General features: G+C 39.2%; 1 protein-coding gene across 5 annotated transcripts in view; it reads right to left on the bottom strand.

Moving 5' to 3' along the window:
• Positions 1 to 495: 495 nt before the first annotated feature.
• Positions 496 to 19,235, bottom strand: part of usp9x.L (ubiquitin specific peptidase 9 X-linked L homeolog) — a 116,713-nt gene continuing 97,973 nt past the window's right edge. For 4 of the 5 annotated variants that reach the window (XM_018246638.2, XM_018246640.2, XM_018246641.2 and 1 more), the window contains exons 40-45: positions 19,174 to 19,235; positions 12,336 to 12,424; positions 11,683 to 11,839; positions 11,336 to 11,548; positions 7,867 to 7,962; positions 496 to 2,162 (exon numbers count right to left, since the gene is read on the bottom strand). The exon at positions 19,174 to 19,235 is cut by the window's right edge and continues 159 nt beyond it. In XM_018246638.2, coding sequence (XP_018102127.1) covers positions 2,028 to 2,162; positions 7,867 to 7,962; positions 11,336 to 11,548; positions 11,683 to 11,839; positions 12,336 to 12,424; positions 19,174 to 19,235 — 752 coding nt within the window. In that variant the 3' untranslated portion in view covers positions 496 to 2,027. The remainder of the gene's footprint in view (positions 2,163 to 7,866; positions 7,963 to 11,335; positions 11,549 to 11,682; positions 11,840 to 12,335; positions 12,425 to 19,173) is intronic. The other variant, XM_041582097.1, reaches the window with a different exon arrangement.

Raw genomic sequence — 19,235 nt, 5'->3', positions numbered from 1 at the left:
ATTACCATCATCTACAGTTTTTTTGTTTAATACTGTCAATTTTAAGAATAACCTCCAAGTTGTCAGACATTCTTGTAAATGCATCCATTCTACAGAATATTGATTTAAATCATAAGACAAAACATGTGAAATTAAAAAGTAGCAGAGAGGCAATATAGCCAATTTGTTTTGTGCTATTATTATATCCTTCATATTTTAATCAGTGCTGCTAGAATGGGAAAATTTGATATATTTTTTCTACTTTTCTTTAACATAAAAATGTACACATCATAAAAAAAATAGATTCTTCTTCTAAATAGTGCCACATCCACCTTGCTTATATTACTGCTAAGAATAAATACCACTTTATTTACACATGTTACTGTAAAGTACATGCAAACATAAGTAACACTAATCATGGTGTTGGTTTGGACATACTACTTATTTATACTGTATTTATCTCACAGCATTATAGATGCACCTGAATAGAAAAAATAAACACAAAAGCACAGTATGTTCTTCTTAAATCAAATTCTATTTGTGAATTCAGCAAAATAATTTCTATAAAATAAAACAGCAAAATATTTAAATATTATAGGGTGGGCTGTTTTGCAGGGGTATTTGGTATTTAGACAGCTTTCAAAAAAAATACACACATTCAAGTTACCAATTCTCTTTTAAATACAGTATTTACTGATGTTTTTGCTGAAATTTGTAAAACATTTTTTTAATCCTGGAATCACGATGCTGTAGAACTGCATTGGACTAACCAGTAGTTTCTATATGCAGACCCTTCCTTATGTTAAATATTTCTTACAGAATGGAGTAAGGGGTACAAGACAACTCCAATTTTAAGTAGAATTGTTTTACGCACCTGATTTTACCCACAGTGGCATTCACAAGTAAAATGTCCTAGGCCTCCATTTCATTAAGATGCAGAAGAATGAAAAAGTACTGGACATGTTTTGTAATAGTCTTTACAAAAACAAAACAAGCACATTAAATACCTTCTGTACTATGCGCAGGGGATCCTGGCATATGTTTGCATATTTGTTTTGCTATATAACTTTTCACCTCCTATTAAATTAGTGAAACCTATGTGTATCCAGCCCACAGGTGATTCTTTAAAATATTAGGAATGGGCATATGTGCAACTCAAAGTTTTTCACTCTCCCATTTCAAAGCCAAGGTATAACAAAAAGGAAAAAAAAAAAAAGCCAAAAGGGGGAGAAAACCAAAAAAACCACAACAGGGGTGGGGAAAAAAAAAAAAACGAAACAGTGCAACTGTTGGTCAAACAACATGGCATGTCATCCTCACCAACCCTCCCCAATCCCCTATGTCTGGCTACACTAACTTGGTGTGAAGCCATGCTATATGTTACAGCATAACAAGAATTTCAAGATGTTAAAACGAATGCCAGTAATGAAGAAGGCAATGAAAGGAAGTCTAGAAACAATGTGTAACACCACCACTTGCCCACGTCAACCCAAAAAAAAAAAAAAAAAAAAAATTAGCCTTCGAGTAGCTCTAAATAAAAACTACTCAGTGGTAAAGATAACATCAAACTATTTCTGTGGTTGAAGTGGAAAGTGTGTTTCTCAATCCAGCTGCCATTTGGCAGGAAAACTTGTGATGAGCTGAGACAAGTTTTCTGACTTTTTTTCGATTTTGCTCTTTTCTCCTTTTTGAAAATCTGTGAATATCGTCAAGTCCCAAAATAATAAAAAAAAAATTAAAAAGGGGAATTTACTTAGGAATTAACAGTCAAACATTAATATACTATGTACACCTTTGCCATTTACACATTAGCATCAGGCTGTTTATTACAAAACACTATACACTTTCCACTGCAGGCAGGTTATATATCGACAGCAAGTTTCTGCAGATAAGACAGTGAATAGACTCTCCACTCCAAGTTGATTAGGAATAGGTTTTTTTTTCTTTTTTTTAGTTTTAAATATTAGCCAGACACAAAGAAAGGTTGGACTGTAAGGCCTGGGTGCACAGTCTTGGTGGAGTAAAGTAAAATGATTATGTATAATATTCTAATCTTTTGTTTGAATGAGGGGTACTTCTTCACTTCCTTCAAAGTCTTCTTGTGCTCGTTGCCCAGTCCTCTGAGGATTGTTCATATGATGTGCTGCTGGGCCTGTATATGGTTGTCCATGCAAATGGTTATTCTGAAAAGAGTGATATAATAAAAAATTGAGTTACAATTAATGACACGGATTCCATTATGCGGTCAATATGTTTTAAAAGTGCTTTATCTTCATAATTATAATAAATATATATATATATATATATATATATATATATATATATATATATATATATATATATACACACACACAGTTGTGTGAAAAACTATTTGCCCCCTTCCTGATTTCTTATTCTTTTGCATGTTAGTCACACAAAATGTTTCTGATCATCAAACACATTTAACTATTAGTCAAAGATAACACAAGAAAACACAAAATGCAGTTTTTAAATGAGGGTTTTTATTATTTAGGGAGAAAAGAAATCCAAACCTGTGTGAAAAAGTAATTGCCCCCTGAACCTAATAACTGGTTGGGCCACCCTTAGCAGCAATAACTGCAATCAAGCGTTTGCGATAACTTGCAACGAGTCTTTTACAGCGCTCTGGAGGAATTTTGGCCCACTCATCTTTGCAGAATTGTTGTAATTCAGCTTTATTTGAGGGTTTTCTAGCATGAACCGCCTTTTTAAGGTCATGCCACAACATCTCAATAGGATTCAGGTCAGGACTTTGACTAGGCCACTCCAAAGTCTTCATTTTGTTTTTCTTCAGCCATTCAGAGGTGGATTTGCTGGTGTGTTTTGGGTCATTGTCCTGCTGCAGCACCCAAGATCGCTTCAGCTTGAGTTGACGAACAGATGGCCGGACATTCTCCTTCAGGATTTTTGGTAGACAGTAGAATTCATGGTTCCATCTTTAACAGCAAGTCTTCCAGGTCCTGAAGCAGCAAAACAACCCCAGACCATCACACTACCACCACCATATTTTACTGTTGGTATGATGTTCTTTTTCTGAAATGCTGTGTTACTTTTACGCCAGATGTAACGGGACGCGCACCTTCCAAAAAGTTCAACTTTTGTCTCGTCGGTCCACAAGGTATTTTCCCAAAAGTCTTGGCAATCATTGAGATGTTTTTTAGCAAAATTGAGACGAGCCTTAATGTTCTTTTTGCTTAAAAGTGGTTTGCGCCTTGGAAATCTGCCATGCAGGCCGTTTTTGCCCAGTCTCTTTCTTATGGTGGAGTCGTGAACACTGACCTTAATTGAGGCAAGTGAGGCCTGCAGTTCTTTAGATGTTGTCCTGGGGTCTTTTGTGGCCTCTCGGATGAGTTGTCTCTGCGCTCTTGGGGTAATTTTGGTCGGCCGGCCACTCCTGGGAAGGTTCACCACTGTTCCATGTTTTTGCCATTTGTGGATAATGGCTCTCACTGTGGTTCGCTGGAGTCCCAAAGCTTTAGAAATGGCTTTATAATAGATAGATAGATCTCAATTACTTTTGTTCTCATTTGTTCCTGAATTTCTTTGGATCTTGGCATGATGTCTAGCTTTTGAGGTGCTTTTGGTCTACTTCTCTGTGTCAGGTAGCTCCTATTTAAGTGATTTCTTGATTGAAACAGGTGTGGCAGTAATCAGGCCAGGGGGTGAATACAGAAATTGAACTCAGGTGTGATAAACCACAGTTAAGTTATTTTTTAACAAGGGGGGCAATCACTTTTTCACACAGGTCCATGTAGATTTGGAGTTTTTTTTCTCCCTTAACGTAAACCTTCATTTAAAAACTGCATTTTGTGTTCAATTATGTTATCTTTGACTAATAGTTAACGGTTTTTGATGAGCAGAAACATTTAAGTGTGACAAACATACAAAAGAATAAGAAATCAGGAAGGGGGCAAATAGTTTTTCACACAACTGTATATATATATATTTCACTGATTCATTAAGAATTCTATTGCTTCATTATACATTTTACAAAGGGACTAAGTTTTACCTGCAACTTACTAGCTGCTTTCAAAGTAAAACTCCCAAACTTGGCTGCCCTTTTTAGACACCAGTGGGATCACCTGACTATAGCTGGGAAGGATGGGAGCTACAACATGGAGCTGGTCACTGCTCCTGTATAAACTATAAACAAGGGAAAGTTGTGCTCACCACTATTTTTTAAAACCATTAGGCGGGGGTGCAATGAGGCTGTGACCACAAAATACCTAGACACAAATACAAGAGTCCTGTCTAAAAAGGGCAGCCAAGTATGGGAGTTTTACTTTGAAAGCAGCTAGTAAGTTGCAGGTAAAACTTAGTCCTTTTGTAAAATGTATAATGCAGCAATAGAATTCTTAATGAATCAGATAAAATTGAGCATAGGACTGGCCAGATATGGAATGACTTTGTCCATACATTGCAATATATTTAAGCTGGCCAACTACGTCAAACAATCCCTGTTTTGTTTTTGTCTATAGGTATTTTGTGGTCACACCCTCATTGAACTCCCGCCTAATGGCTTTAAAAAATAGTGGTGAGCACAACTTTCCCTTGTTTGTTAGAGAGAGACGAGAGAGAGAGAGACAGAGAGACAGAGAGACAGAGAGAGAGAGAGAGAGAGAGAGAGAGAGAGAGAGAGAGAGAGAGAGAGAGAGAGATAGTAGTCGGTTAGCATTAGAAAGTAACTGACAGACTGAGATGGGACAGTCAGGTTGGCAAACAATTACAAAAAACGATCAACGTGACCTATATGTAACTTTTAATGTAGATTAATATTTTGAAAAGATAAGTGTCACTGTCACTTTAAGGGGCATATCTATATTTGTATAAGGGACAAATTTGCACTGTACAAGATGTAGTGATCTATAGTAGGGCAGTCATGAAGCTTTGTTAAGAGATCACATTCAGGATTATGTCCTGGAGAATGGCATTAGAAGTGATATTTAACATAGGTTTACATGTTAAATATCATGTCAAACAAATTAACTTGCTTCATATAATATAGTTAGTTGAAGAGTGAGGCTTCAATAGGTGTGACCTTCTTAAGGTTTTAATATCTTGCTGCATAAAAAAAAGTTGATTTCCAAACTAAGTTTTTTTTTTTTTTTTTTGTGAACAACACTAAAACCAACAGAGTAAGGTGAAGGATCATGAACAAAATAGTACAATGGTACATTCTGTGTTCCACACAGTGCTGCATGGGATCCACTTTTTATTTAATGGGGAGCTCCACCCCAAAACTCTTTATTGCATTGTATGTTATTCTAAGCAACTTTCTAATATACTTTATGATCAAATATTTGCAATTGTTTTGAAATTATTTGTAAATGTAATTGCTATTGAGCAGTATCTTTCTGGATGTTTATATTCTATACACTTTGAGCTCGGACTCCTAAAATAATAAAGCAGCCAGCTTATTAACAGCTGTGGGTGGAGAACACCTGACATCTGATACACTGGTCAGAACCAAATTAAAAACATTTCAATTGCAGTTATAAATAATTTAAAAACATTGAACGTTATTGATTATTTTATATTGGAAAATGCTTAGAATTTTCTTTCACTATGCAAAAAAAGAAAAATATATAGTGCAGGAGAACCCTTTAATGTGTACATTAAAGACTAAACAAAATGTAATAAAAGCAATGTGTGTTTACCAATGACAACACTATGCAGAATAATATAATATATCCTTCATGTCTCATCATTGCAGGGATATGTTGACAAAATTATTAAGTGGCAGATAAGATTTAATGCTCATAAAGGTAAGCATATGCACTTGGAAATTAAATATTATGTAGGCTACTAATGCCCATAGTTGGACAAAAGCAAATATTTGATGGAGAATGGCATGTAGTACTTAAACTTAGCGGTGGAAAGCAATGCCAGCGGGAAGCAAGGCTTAACAAGAGTGACCTACTTTGAAGTAAGGCCCCTGAAAAGGTGTACCTTGTACCTTCATATGCTAATATATTTGGGATGAATAAAAATAGACGCAGAAACACTATCTGAACTTCCAGAAATATAAATGGATTTTTTTTGTTACTCAGACATACATGATTTCTCAGACTGAAACAAAACCAAGATAGTCTATATCTGCCTGTAGAAAGTATTTCCCCATTCCAATTAGACGCACAGAGTGATCAATCCCTTCCTCATCTTGTTCCACTATGAAATGGTGGTGGTGGGGGAAACCAAACAAACAAAAAAAAAAAAAACAAAAAAAACTATTTTTGGAAGTTCAGACAGTGTTTATATACCTTTTCTACATAAGCCCAACTCAGCTCATGACAAAAAAAGAGGTGGGTCTAGTTTTCAATTAATATTTGCCAGAAGGCACAGAGGGAACCTAAATACTGCAATACAACAGTGATATAGTGAATAAAGTACCCCCTCTTGTAAATTATAAGGATATTATAAGTTACCAAGGAGTTTCATGACCATATAAAAACACGTGGCTGAAGGCCGAATGTTACAGGTCATGGAATTCCGAGATAACTTCTTATATTTTGCAACTGGGGTACTTTATTTATTATAATACACAAGTTTCAGTGAGTCATGTGACAGAAATGACATCACTACTCACCGTTTATAACTGATGACATCAGAACTCACGGTTTATAAGCATATAATACACAAAAGCCATGAATATCCTGTAAATTATATCCTTATAAACGGTGAGTTCTGATGTCATCAGTTATAAACGGTGAGTTCTGATGTAATTTCTGTCACATGACTCATTGAAATTTGTGTATTATAATAAATAAAGTACCCCCAATTGTAAAATATGAGGCTATTAGAAGTTTCCTCGGAGTTCCATGACCTGTATAAAAACACTCGGCCTTCGGCCTCGTGTTTTTATATGGTCATGAAACTCCTCGGTAACTTATAATATCCCTATATTTTACAAGAGGGGGTACTTTATTCACTATATAATTTACAAGATATTCATGGCTTTTGTGTATTATAATATAATATATCACATTAGCCTTGATAAAACACCTAATGGGAGGCAACATTTTTCATTGAATCAGGTATCTGTTGTTTTAAAGTTCTCTATCCTGGATATGTATCAGCTGCATACTGGCAAGTTTGGATTTAACTGTGTGCCATTTATAACAGGTTTAAAGGCTAATCGGTGCTGAAATTCTGATGTTAAAATTAAACTGAATAAGTAAACAGCATTGCTGTGAAGTAATGCATGCAAAGCAAACAGTTGAAAAAGACATGCTTAAACACTTCAAAACCAACAAGCTAAACATTTACCATGCATTTTAAGCCCTTAAATATTCCCATTGTGCATACTGAATAATGTTAAATGACGATGGAAATGCGTAAAAAGTCTGACTTTTTTTTAAGGCAACCGCTTATATTTGCAACTGAAATGAACAATGCAATTTTAAAATGTATGTTAATATTAGGGATGCACTGAATCCACTATTTAGATTTTGGCCGAATCCTTTGTGAAAGATTCAGCAGAAAACCGAACTAATCCGAACCTTAATTTAAATATGTAAATTAGGTGGGAATCGGGGAAAGAGAACCGTGCGCTGCATGTGCAGCTAAAAAAATTTATTGGTGTGATGAAAAGATTTTTTGGATCTGGATTGGTCAAGCAATTGGATTTGACCAAATCCTGCTGGAAAAGACCAGATCTTAGCCGAATCCTGAACTGAATCCTGGATTTGGTGCATCCCTAGTTAATATAGGGCATCTGTCCACACTGATCAATTTAATGTGTCAAGAAAGGCACCTAGATTAAGTAATTTATTAAGATTCCATAATCAATTCTATTTATAGGAGATATGAACAGGTTAGGTAACAGTTGTCTCATCACCCTTGAATAAGAATACAATGTGCATTTTATACCTGCTGATACTGGGAGCCAGGAGAATGGGGATACAATGGGGCATCTTCCGGGGGAGAGGACTCATGTTCCTCTGGGGCTTCTTGGTCATCTGGCTCCTATAAAGTTTGCAAGAGTCGAATTTTGTCATAAACACCCTTAACAATTCAGAATAATTTTAATAATTCCTCTGCCAGAACAAATCCGGCACAGTCCCAGGAAATGTGTGAAAAAAGTTGTTTTTCAAACCTGTTCTTAGATCTTTAAAATTTCTTCATCAAAAGGGTATCGCACCAAATGACAAATAACCCCCATTATGTCTACTCTGGTCTGAAACTCTGTTATTGTAGCCAAATGTACATATTACCATTAGCAATGGTAATAAAATGCTAATAAAAAATCTGAAATATATCTTTTTTTTCCTTAACAGGACAAAAGCAAAAGTGAAAATCCATAAATATCATTAGTAGAAAATTAGTAGCATTAGTAGGGCCATACAGAGGGCACAATTTTAGCACTACAAATAACAGCATTAAGAAAACTATTCACTGAAATATATAAAATGATATATACAGCTAAAATGCATCATTACACAATTTAGATTTTTGCAAAGAGGTACATTCAAATCAACACTTTACTAATAAAAATGAATTAAGTGCATAGCTCATGCATCAACCTGCAATCTCACATCAATTTAAGGAAATAATGTTGCCAGAGAGTTGTGCAGTATGCAATGCAGCATAGAATCCAAATTAAAGGAACATTAACACCAAAATATGAATGTTTTTTGAAAGAAAATATAATGTACTGTTGCCTTGCACTTGTAAAACTGATGCATTTGCTTCAGAAACTGTACTGTAGTTTATATAAACAAGATGCTGTGTAACCATGAGGGCAGTCATTCAAGCACAGGATACACAGACGATAGATAAATTCTGAAGAATTCCATTGTATATTACAGAGCTTATCTGTTGTATACGGTGTATCCTGTGCCTTTTCTCCTTTTTTAGCTTTGAATGGCTGCCCCCTTGGCAAACAGGCCAGTTATACTAGAGCAGTGCAATCAGTACATTATATTTGCATTACTTTTATTACACTTTAATTTTTTGGTGTTACTGTTCCTTTAAATTTTCTTACAGATGTTGCACAAGATCAATCTAATACACATGCACACAAATCCTCTAGCAGGCATACCATACTTAATAAAAAAGTTAAATATAAATACTTAAAAAAATTATACAGTACAAAAACAGGTATACACATATAAATATATAAAAAAAGACAAACATCAGCAATGCCTAGTACTTAACAAAAATATAGGTATGGTATATGAATGGGTATGTATAGGTATAGTATATATCAAGACCGCTACACATTAAAGAAAGCACATGTCCATAGAGTTCTATTTAAAACATTTTTGACAGTAAATTAATACCACTGTATTTTTATTACAAACACTGGACCTCCAATGCATTTCACAGTACAGGTATGTGATCTATCATCTGGAATGGTTGGGAGTTAGTTTTTCCTAGATAAGGGATGCAGCATGCCATAAAACTACATTTATGAATGTAAATAAGAAAAAAAGCTTAAGAATGATTTTTCAGTCAAAATGGATTAACAAGTTCAAGGTATTTGGGCTGATTTATTAACATTGGGCAAATCTGCAACAGTGAGAATAAAGGTGGTCATACACGCACATATTAGGTCATGCAGTTCAACCGATTTCAACCATACTGCCAAGCAATATTGGCTTGTAGGTTAGCTAGAGAGTCAATATTGACAGACCACCCTGTGATACTTCTTGACGGGTGCATGGTAAACTGGCAGATGAAAAAGTAAGATGAGCTGTGACTTTTACCCTGTTTGTGTACAAACACATGACCACATTGCTCCTGATGAATAAACAAAGTTTGAATAGTGTAGCTTGTTTTTTTAACCAATATCAGTGCCTTTTTCATGTGAGGAGTAGTATATACAGTTTGATTAAGACACTAATATATTCTCTTCAGAACGGAAGCATTTTATGTTATTCATAAGCACAAGGGAATGCTGGTGTTTGTCACTTTTTAAAATGTACAATATACATATTTATGTCAATATACACAGTGCCTACTAAAATATTCAGATGATTGACCAGTCTTCTTATTTTAATGAATAACATCCTACACTGAAATGTTGCTCTCTCACCCAGATGCAGGTTATTTACAGCACCTATGTCAAAATCTTGCGGTTAACACATTTTGGGCCGAGGCATACATAGAGGATAGCTTCTTAATATCCTTTCACCCAAGGTCTATTAGTAGTTATCAATTGCTTAACTCTTAAAGTTTATATTTATGCAAAGGATGCTCAGGCCCCTTCTACAGTATTCAAATGGTTGAACCTGATCAGGTCCTTACAGGTCAGGTCCTGATCAATTTACATATATGCAGCTAGGAATTGCCCACAAAAATACAAGGGCTGGAAGCGGTGCATTCAGACTACCTCCACAGATAGCATGGTGTTGATAGCTACATTAGGCCTAATAACATCAATTTAGTTGAGGAGATGCTAAATAAACTCCTCCATCAGTTAATGCCTATATCAGATTATAATATTCAATTATGTTTCTCTGACATAAATGCTGATTAGGGACCAGCGAAATATATGGCCGTGTTTTGCCGCAAACAAAATGCCCATAGACTATTGTATTATTAAAAAAAAACTGCATTTTTCAAAAATATGGCATGAAAAACACCAACTGACTTCAATGTGTTTGGCAAATTCTTTGCAGTTTTGTGAATTTTCGGTGAAGCCACAGATTCTCTATTAGACTGAACCAATGTAGTACATTCATCATTTTGTTGTCAGTCCACTTTAGTCTTGTGTTTTGGATTACTGTCTTACAGATTGATTGGTACGTAACATATAGATTGGAAAATGTGTGTCTTTGTAGGTATTTCACCATTTTGCAACTGGGTGAATTCTATGCTTTCTAACTATTTCAAGATGTGCTTGCATTTGTATGAGTGACGTATTGTGGCTGAACATTACTTCCTGAACAGTGTGTAAACAGTAAGTTAGTGTGGTATTTTCTTTTAATGAACTCCAGTGTTTTAAAATCTAAATAACACAGAAAAGGTAGGAGTTGTCATTTAGTAAAATTAGAAAATTGGTCAAGTGTCTGTATAATTTTGCAAAGCACTGTATAGTATAAAAAATAAATAGGTCCATGTGAAACAACAGTAAGGCTACAGGCACACATGCGTATTTAGCCAACGCTTTCAGTGCGGTTTGCGCCGCTGTGCTGACGCGTATGCATTGGATATTGTTCCATTGCCTAAGCTTAAACAGCTAGCACAGATACGCGGTGGTCTGCTTTTTTTTTTTTTTAAAAAAAAAAAAAAACCTTGTGCAAACCACACAGAAAACGCTCTGTAAATAACCATGTGTCCCGTAGCCTAATATGCTGCCTAAGGCGATCTCTATTCAACTGATAAAACTGTTTACCTCTTCTGGGCAGAGCTCACAAGCTTTTGCAAGAGTCATTCTGGCACTGTGTGATCTCTCTAAAAAGTAGCCATTTGAGGTTTCATTGCTTTGAACAGGTGGAGACCAATTGTTGTAAGTGTACTGAGGATTGCCTGTATAAGGCCTTCGTTCTAATTCATCCCCTAACCATTCTACTGCCCAGGTCCATTTCCTTTTCAAATCACCATTACTCTGTGTAAAAAAAACAAGAGAACAGGTAAAGTTATATCAAAAAAGCCAAAAATAAAAACTCAAAATGATGCCATATAGTTACATAAAACTTTTTTTAATGCTGCTTCATTATTAAAGAATCCCAAAAAGGTTACCTGTAGTATTTGGTATGCGACAGAACAGTTGCTAAAGAGGGCTACCATACACTTTATACATTGATAAGCTCTTTTCTGATAGTGGTTCTTGGAGCGCTGGATGGTATCAAACAAACCATCTCTGTCATCTGGTATTCCTTTAAGTGCATTGTGAATTCTAAAGTGAAGAAACGGATTATAAATGGCAAGAACATTTACTATATAAAAAAACAACACAACTATAATTTTGCGCTACAAATGCATAAAATAAACTGGTGTAGGATGATAATGGCTTTTCAGTAGCATGCTATAAGTAATGAAATAAATTTTCCTCTCAGTTCTGTATATAAACAAGATTATATAAAAGTTTTTTTGTCTTAGAAGGTCTTGCCTTTTTTTGAAAGAGATGTTGGCCTGTACATTATATGGCTTAAAGCATCCAGATTTCCCTTAAATGTGCCTTCTATGCCCAGCTATACATTACAATGGGTATAGCATATATTCCACTAATTAATAGGAATGGCAGTATACTTGTGTGCCAATGTGTTTAAATGCGGCCAGCTATAGAAGAGCTCTCAATGTGTCTTTTCTTGCAGTTGCAAACTTTTCAATAGAGAGATGACTCTTTGCAACTCAGTGTTGTGAACAGCAGCTTTAACTGGTTCATAACTAACCTATGGGTTTGCCAGGAGTCCTCGATCAATAAAATCTGTAGCAAGAGATCCAAGTAGGGCCTAAGTTCATATGTGTATGAATATGCCACCTGTAGATAGAAAGCAATAATGTATTGAGTTAATACGCCTTCAAATTCATTCAAAAGCAATAAACTTTTTGTAAGAGTGAACGCAAACCAGAATATAAAATTATGAAATTCCAGACAAATAATGGGCTTAGATAGTATTCCCATTAAAAAAACATTAAAATTCACCTAAAATGCTTATGGGGTATTGGTGCTTTTTTTTTTATTCTGAACAAGATAAAATTAGATAATCTTGTTCAGTTTATCTTTTAAGAATTCTTTACAAATTACAAGCATTTTGACCCTTATGCTTTACACACAGACGAACTTCCACTCAACAAATGCAAAACATTTTTTGCACAATGAAACAATCCAATTACACTAAACATTTAAAACATATTTTAAAAACGTTCAATGATCTTTACATTATAAATTTAGTTGCTTTTAAAAGCGTTTTTTGGGCATATCTCGTAATTGCCGCCTCTTCTTTTCTTTGAAAGCCATCTCTTCTCCAACCAAAACTCAAATTTCCACAAATCCTTATGTGCTCTGTAATTAACAGACCTGAGTAGTAGTGATGTGGGTTGGGCCGAAAAACCCACAAGTTGGGTGGGTTTGGGACAAAAAAGGAGATTTTGTGTACTCACCATTAAATCTCTCTCTTTTCAGTCACTTGGGGGACACAGGGACAGTGGGGGTATAGCTAGTACCATTAGGAAGCAGGACACAACAGTAAGAAACAGCTGGCTCCTCCCCCACTCATATCTGACAGAAAAAACAAAGGCCTCAGTCCAAGGGGGAAGCCCTGTGTTGCCCAAGCAACTGAAGAGAAATATATTTAATGGCGAGTACACAAAATCTTTTTTCTAGTCAGCTTGGGGGACACAGGGACAGTGGGGACGTACCAAAGCTGTCCCCTGAAAACTCGGGTGGGAAATGAGGCCTTAGTGTGAGTAACCACAGCGGCTTGAAGCACCTTTCTGCCAAAGTGAGTGCCAGAAAGGTATCGAAATGGTAAAAACAGATGCCCACGTTGCGGCTTTGCACATCTGTTCCGCTGATGCCTGGTTTCGTAATGCCCAGGACATAGTCACATCCCTGGGGGAGTGAGCAGTGAGTCTGTGTGGTGGAGTATAGCCTTGTGCCGTATAGGCTCTCTGAATGGCATGTTTGATCCAGCGTGATATGGTAGCCTTTGTAGCTGGAGCACCCTGGTTTGGCCCCGAGGGAAGGACCAGTAGTGATTCTGACTTGCGGATATCGTGAACTCTGTGCATTAGAATTTTAGATCCTGAACTGGGTCCAAAGTGTGCATGCTGCCTCTTTCGGATTTGCCGGTGCCGTACAGAAGGTCGGATCCTGGTTTAGATGAAATTCTGATACAACCTTCGGCAAAAAGGAAGGGGCCATGCGAAGAACTGCCCTGTCGATGTGGAGAACGAAGTAGGGTGATTTGCATGAAACGCGTCTTGCTGAGGCAATTGCAAAGAGGAAAACGGTTGTCTATGTGAGCCATTGAAGAGACACTGAGACCAGTGGTTCAAAGGACAGATATTTTAGTGTGCGCAGCACTAATGAGAGATCGCAGATAGGGACTGGTGCTCGTTCGGGGGGAGCCACGTCAGCTACCCCTGTATAAATGCCTTGACATCCAGCAGTAGTGCTAGGGGTACTGATAATGCCGATAGTTGCGACTTGAGAGAGCTGAGGGACAACCCCATGGAAAGACCCTCTTGCAGGAATTCCAGAATATTGGGAATTGATAACACCCTGACTCTTGCTTTGCCTCTGGTGCACCATTGGCGGTAAGTGGACCAGACTCTGTCATAGGCTTTGACTGAAACTGGTTTGCAGGCAGCGCACACTGTGTGTGCTACCGCTCTGGAGAATCCCTTTTTCGTTAGAATTTAAGTCTCAAGAGCCACGCTGTCATGTTGAGGCTGGCTGAGTTTGGGTAACAGATTGGCCCTTGAGAGAGAAGGTCTGGAAGCAGAGACCCTTGAGAGAGAAGGTCTGGAAGTAGAGGTAGAATGAGTGGCAGGGGTGGAAAGGCATATACTAGCCGAAAATGCCAGGCGGCTGTTAGAGCGTCTGTGTCTATTGCTAGGAGGCCGGCATCTTTTGGTTGCCATAAGGTCCACTTCCGGAATGCCCCATTGTTTCTTCAATTTGAGAACGATTTCGTCCTTCAGTGACCACTCGCCCAGGTTCAGCAACTGCCGTCTTAGGAAGTCTGCTTCCCAGTTTAGTAATCCTGGAATGTAGATGGCTGACAGATGAGCTTGATGTGTTTCGGCCCATTGGAATAGGAGCTTTATCTCGTTTAGCGTCACTCTGCTTCTTGTACCTCCTTGGTGGTTGATGTAAGCCACCGCTGTGGCATTGTAGTACTATTTTTACAGCTTGACCCATCAATTCCTGCTGCCAATGGAACAGGCCTAGACCGATAGCCCGGATCTCGAGCAGGTTGATCTGTAGTAGCTTCTCGCCCGCCTTCCATTTCCCTGCGCTGGCAGACCCTCGAGAACAGCTACCAGCCGAGGAGGCTCGCGTCAGTTGTCAGGATGAGCCAATGTGGTTCTCCTAGCCATTCCCACAGTAAGGTGGATGAGACAAGCGAATCTCTTGGAGTAGGGATTTCTGTCTCCAGGTGGTGAGAATGTTCCACTGGAGCTCCCCGAGGTGGTATTAGGCAAATGGCACTGCTTCTATGGTGGAGACCATGACCCTAAGTACCTTCATGTAGAACTTGGTTGTGTGTCCATGGTTACGGTGAGCAACCGCTGGGCCTCTGAAAAGGAGGGCGCCTTGATCAGGAGATCGTCCTAGTATGGGGTGATTGATATTCCCAAGTTGTGGATCACCACTGTGGCTGCAGCCATGATGTTGATGAAGACCCAGGGTGCAGATGTTAGGCCAAAGGAAAGGCTCGATAGTGTAGATTCTGGAAGGCAAATCTCAAGTATTTCTGATGCGTAGGGAAAATGTTTAGGTATGCATCCTTTATGTCGAGGGAAATCAGGAATTGCCCTGGGGACATCGCTGAGATGACTGATCGGAGGGATTCCATATTGAGTTTTCGTGGGTGAATACATTTGTTCCGCTCCTTGAGGTCCAGTATGGGGAGGACTGACCCGTCCGTTTTGGGTACTACGTAGAGATTTGAGTAGTATCCCTTGAAGCGCTCTTCATGAGGTACCGAGATTATTACTCTGATAGGAGCAGGCTGGAAATGACGGATTGGAATGCCGTGCACTTGGTTTGCTCATGAGGGAGTCTGGACATGAAGAAACGGTGGTGGTGGGATGCAGAGAACTCTAGGTGATAACCTTGAGTGACAACTTCGTGAATCCAAGAAACCTGAGTGAGTGTAAGCCGCTCATTGGCAAAAAGTCTCCCCCCTTTGGCGTCTTGCCTGGAGTGATGTCGTCAAGCTGACGTAGTCTTGTCCGCAGCCTTGGAAGTGTGCTTTCGATTTTGCCAAGTTGGTCTTTGTTTCCCTCCGAAGCTTGGGAACTGGAAGGGTAGAAAGTCGGGATACTGGTGCATCCACGGAGGGTGGGGATGACCATTTTTCTGTAAGCTCAGCTGGAAAAGGATATAGCTTCAGGAAGCAACCATCTGCTTGAAACCGTCTCTCCGGTTTGTCCCACTCTTGTTGAATGATCTGGTCAAGCTGCGAGTGAGAAGGGAACATTGGCAATGCCTTACTGTGACATTTGAAAAGTACTTTAGAGGAGTCAGATGATACTTACGGTTTCTGAAGATGAAGGGTCTCGAAAACTGAAGAGGGGAATATACCGTCTCCAAGGACAGTCTGGGTGACTCCTCCTCTTTGTCATCTGAAGTAGAAGATAGATCACCCTCAGAGCGATCATAGTCACCCCCTGAATCTGGTGGGAGTGGAGAAGAGTGTCTGGGAGGAGTATCACATTCCTCCTCAGATGGAGATGGAGCCCTGCGCCTGGAAGCCCATGCCTTAGGGTTGTCTAGGCAGGATAGGAGCTTGTCCAATGAATGTGCTAACTTTGGGATCCCTGTGGCTAATTGTGCTGCCCACTCTGTAGGATGGTTACGCAATGACTAGTTGTCTCTGTTAGGCGCTGAAGGTTCCCCCTGGGGTGGAGTAGGTTCTGAAGGTTCTGTCCCCTGGTCTAGCGGCTTACACTTTACACAAAGGGGGTATTTGTTCCCTGAGGGCAGCAGTTTGCGGCACAGGCTAAGAATTTAATTGTTGCAGGTGCTCCCCTTAAAAAGAGACAGTTACTGTTCCCTTCAGACATGGTGGCGTTTAGTGACGCTACAAGGCCCGCAGCTGGTATGGGCTGAGCTAAACCTTTGCCTGCTTTGGGAAGAGTCAGGAGAAAAAAGGCATTAACCTGCGCTTGGTAGGAGCTAAAAGATGCAGAAAAAAAAAAAAAAAAAAAAAAAAAAGAGGTGCTGCTAGTGTAATGGCACTAGCTGACCCCTTGCCCCAGCTGCAGTATTGCGCTTGAATTGTCACTTCTAAGACAGGAGAAATGCATGTGTTCGCGCTGTCCCCTCAGGAGTCCCTCCAGAGAAAGCCTGCCATCAGAGCTGTACGCGTACCTAAAGGCGTCAGAGATCTCCAGAGGAACGCTTGTGTTCACGCGATAACACAAGCACGCAAAGGAAACTGTCAGGGCGCCCAATTCAAAATACCACACAGCCGTGCTCAGTAAGGGGAGCCGGCCCACAACTACCCTCGTCTCAAGTAAGGAAGCTGCACCGTACCTCTGGTCCCCTGGCAGGTATGTGCGCCTACTGGAGCTTTAAGTCTTGAGCAGAGAGGCACCCCACATAGCCTCCCATCTCGGGTTACCGGGGAGAGCAGGGTAGTGGAAGGCAGCAGGGCATCCCAGGTAGCCAGGTGGGAAAAAATACCAGGGAGAGCCAGGGGAGTGTACAAATACTCCCCATTTGGCAGGAGCTCTGCTCTTGTCTTCTGGCAGCCCGCTCTCTTACTATAGGTGGAAAGGAGATATAAGTCTGGCTCTTGGACTGTGCAAGCATTAGATAGACCCCGGAGACAGGGTCCCGCGCTGGAAAATGCCTGGCAGGGATCCTCTACTCAGTGTAGAAGTCCTGGGCATCTACTAGTGTCAGCTGATCAGGAAAGAAAAAATACATCCTCACCTCCTGAGGACACAACTAAAACTGGGATAAGCTCTGCTTGCTGGGGGTATAGCCAGTGGTGGAGGAGCCAGTACTAGCTATACCCCCACTGTTCCTTTTTCCCCACTGTCCCTGTGTCCCCCAAGCTGACTAGGAGAAATGGGCATTCCACTTCGAGTCTGGATCCAGTATACTGTTCACTGCAGAGCAAAGAGCCATTATTTGTGAGCTGCAGCCAAGATCACCTTCCCATGCATCATGATTGGTGGGATAGTATTTCCCTAAGCCCAGCACCCTCTAACGTCAGTTGAAGGGGCGGTTCAGGTTCAGACCGCAAATGCCTTTTCAACCTAGGCTAAGGTAGAGCCCTGGTTTTAAGGGGCAAGTTATGTTTGATGCAGGTTGCAACATTTTTTTAGACAGTTCATCAGTCCTGAGAAGAAGAACAACAGAAGAGTGGAAGGGTTTGTGGAACCGTAGTCATGGCTGTGAGAAAGATTATATCTATGTTGTGAATGCCGTCTAGTAGACTGAAAAAGGAACAGCAAAGGATAGATATAAACTGACCAATTTCAGTATCTTTACAAATAGCTTTGTAACATTGCCAATTCATGCATAATAGAAACTTGCTTACATTTTCTTTAATTATGCAAAAAAGAAAACATCGAATTATTTGGGTGGACATCCCTTTAAGGACATGTATCCTTGCAGTCCTTTACAATAAAAACCTGCTTTTTACCGGAGTGCCGTCCTCCTGTTCGTATATCCCTTTAAGGACAGACAGACGAGAAGATTCGAGGAGATTAGTCACCCGGCGACAAATTGCCTCTTCTTCGGGCGACTAATCTCTCAAAACTGCCTCCCTGCCGGCTAGAATGTAAATCGCCGGTGGGATGGCACTTGGAGCGATTCATTTTCCGAAGACTTTAGAAAACGAAGCACTCCGAGTCCCATCCTGCTGGTGATTTAGGTTATAGCAGGATAGGAGGCAGTTTGGGGGAGATTAGTAGCCCGAAGAAGAGGCGATTTGTCGTCGGAGCGACAATCTCCCCAAATCTTCTCGTCTGTCTCTGCCCTAAAACCACCAACATGTACTCCATACCTTATAATAAATGCACATATAAAAAGATAAACAAGGAGAAAAAAAAAACCACCTAAAAACAATGGACATGTGCCCAAAGTTAACCAATATAACGTCTATTCTATTTAACAAAAGACAACCCAGTGGTTCCAAATATTATAGGCTCAAATTATAACCTAGACCAAAAATAAAAACAAAGTGCCCAACTGATGGATATCAAAAGGAAATAGTAAATGTGAATACTAAGCCTTAAATAACCAGACTTGTTGGGCAATTAATACATTTTAACCACTTATCTATGCAGCTTCTTTAGTTTAGATAATTCCTTGGAATTTAAAAATAAGGATAATACCAAATCCCCAAAATCTAATCACATTAGTTAATTTATTTAAGTTATTCATGGGTTAGATAAAACTCACGGAGGAGTAAAAGTAGGATCCAGGCACAGTGGTGCCATGAATCTCATTGGAGGAAATACATTTTCAAGCGTAGAAAAGCATATAGTAGATACATATATATGCACACAGCTAAACAACGCACACCCCAACTTTTTTACCTGCCACAGCAGTTCACTTAGAACAGTTGATGAAAACTGTGGGTTTTCCCAGCAACAAAATC

Source organism: Xenopus laevis, chromosome 2L (assembly GCF_017654675.1).
Source record: "Xenopus laevis strain J_2021 chromosome 2L, Xenopus_laevis_v10.1, whole genome shotgun sequence".
Classification (NCBI taxonomy): Eukaryota; Metazoa; Chordata; class Amphibia; order Anura; family Pipidae; genus Xenopus; species Xenopus laevis.
Note: the sequence above shows the minus strand (reverse complement) of the source record. Positions and strands in the feature narration are given on the sequence as shown.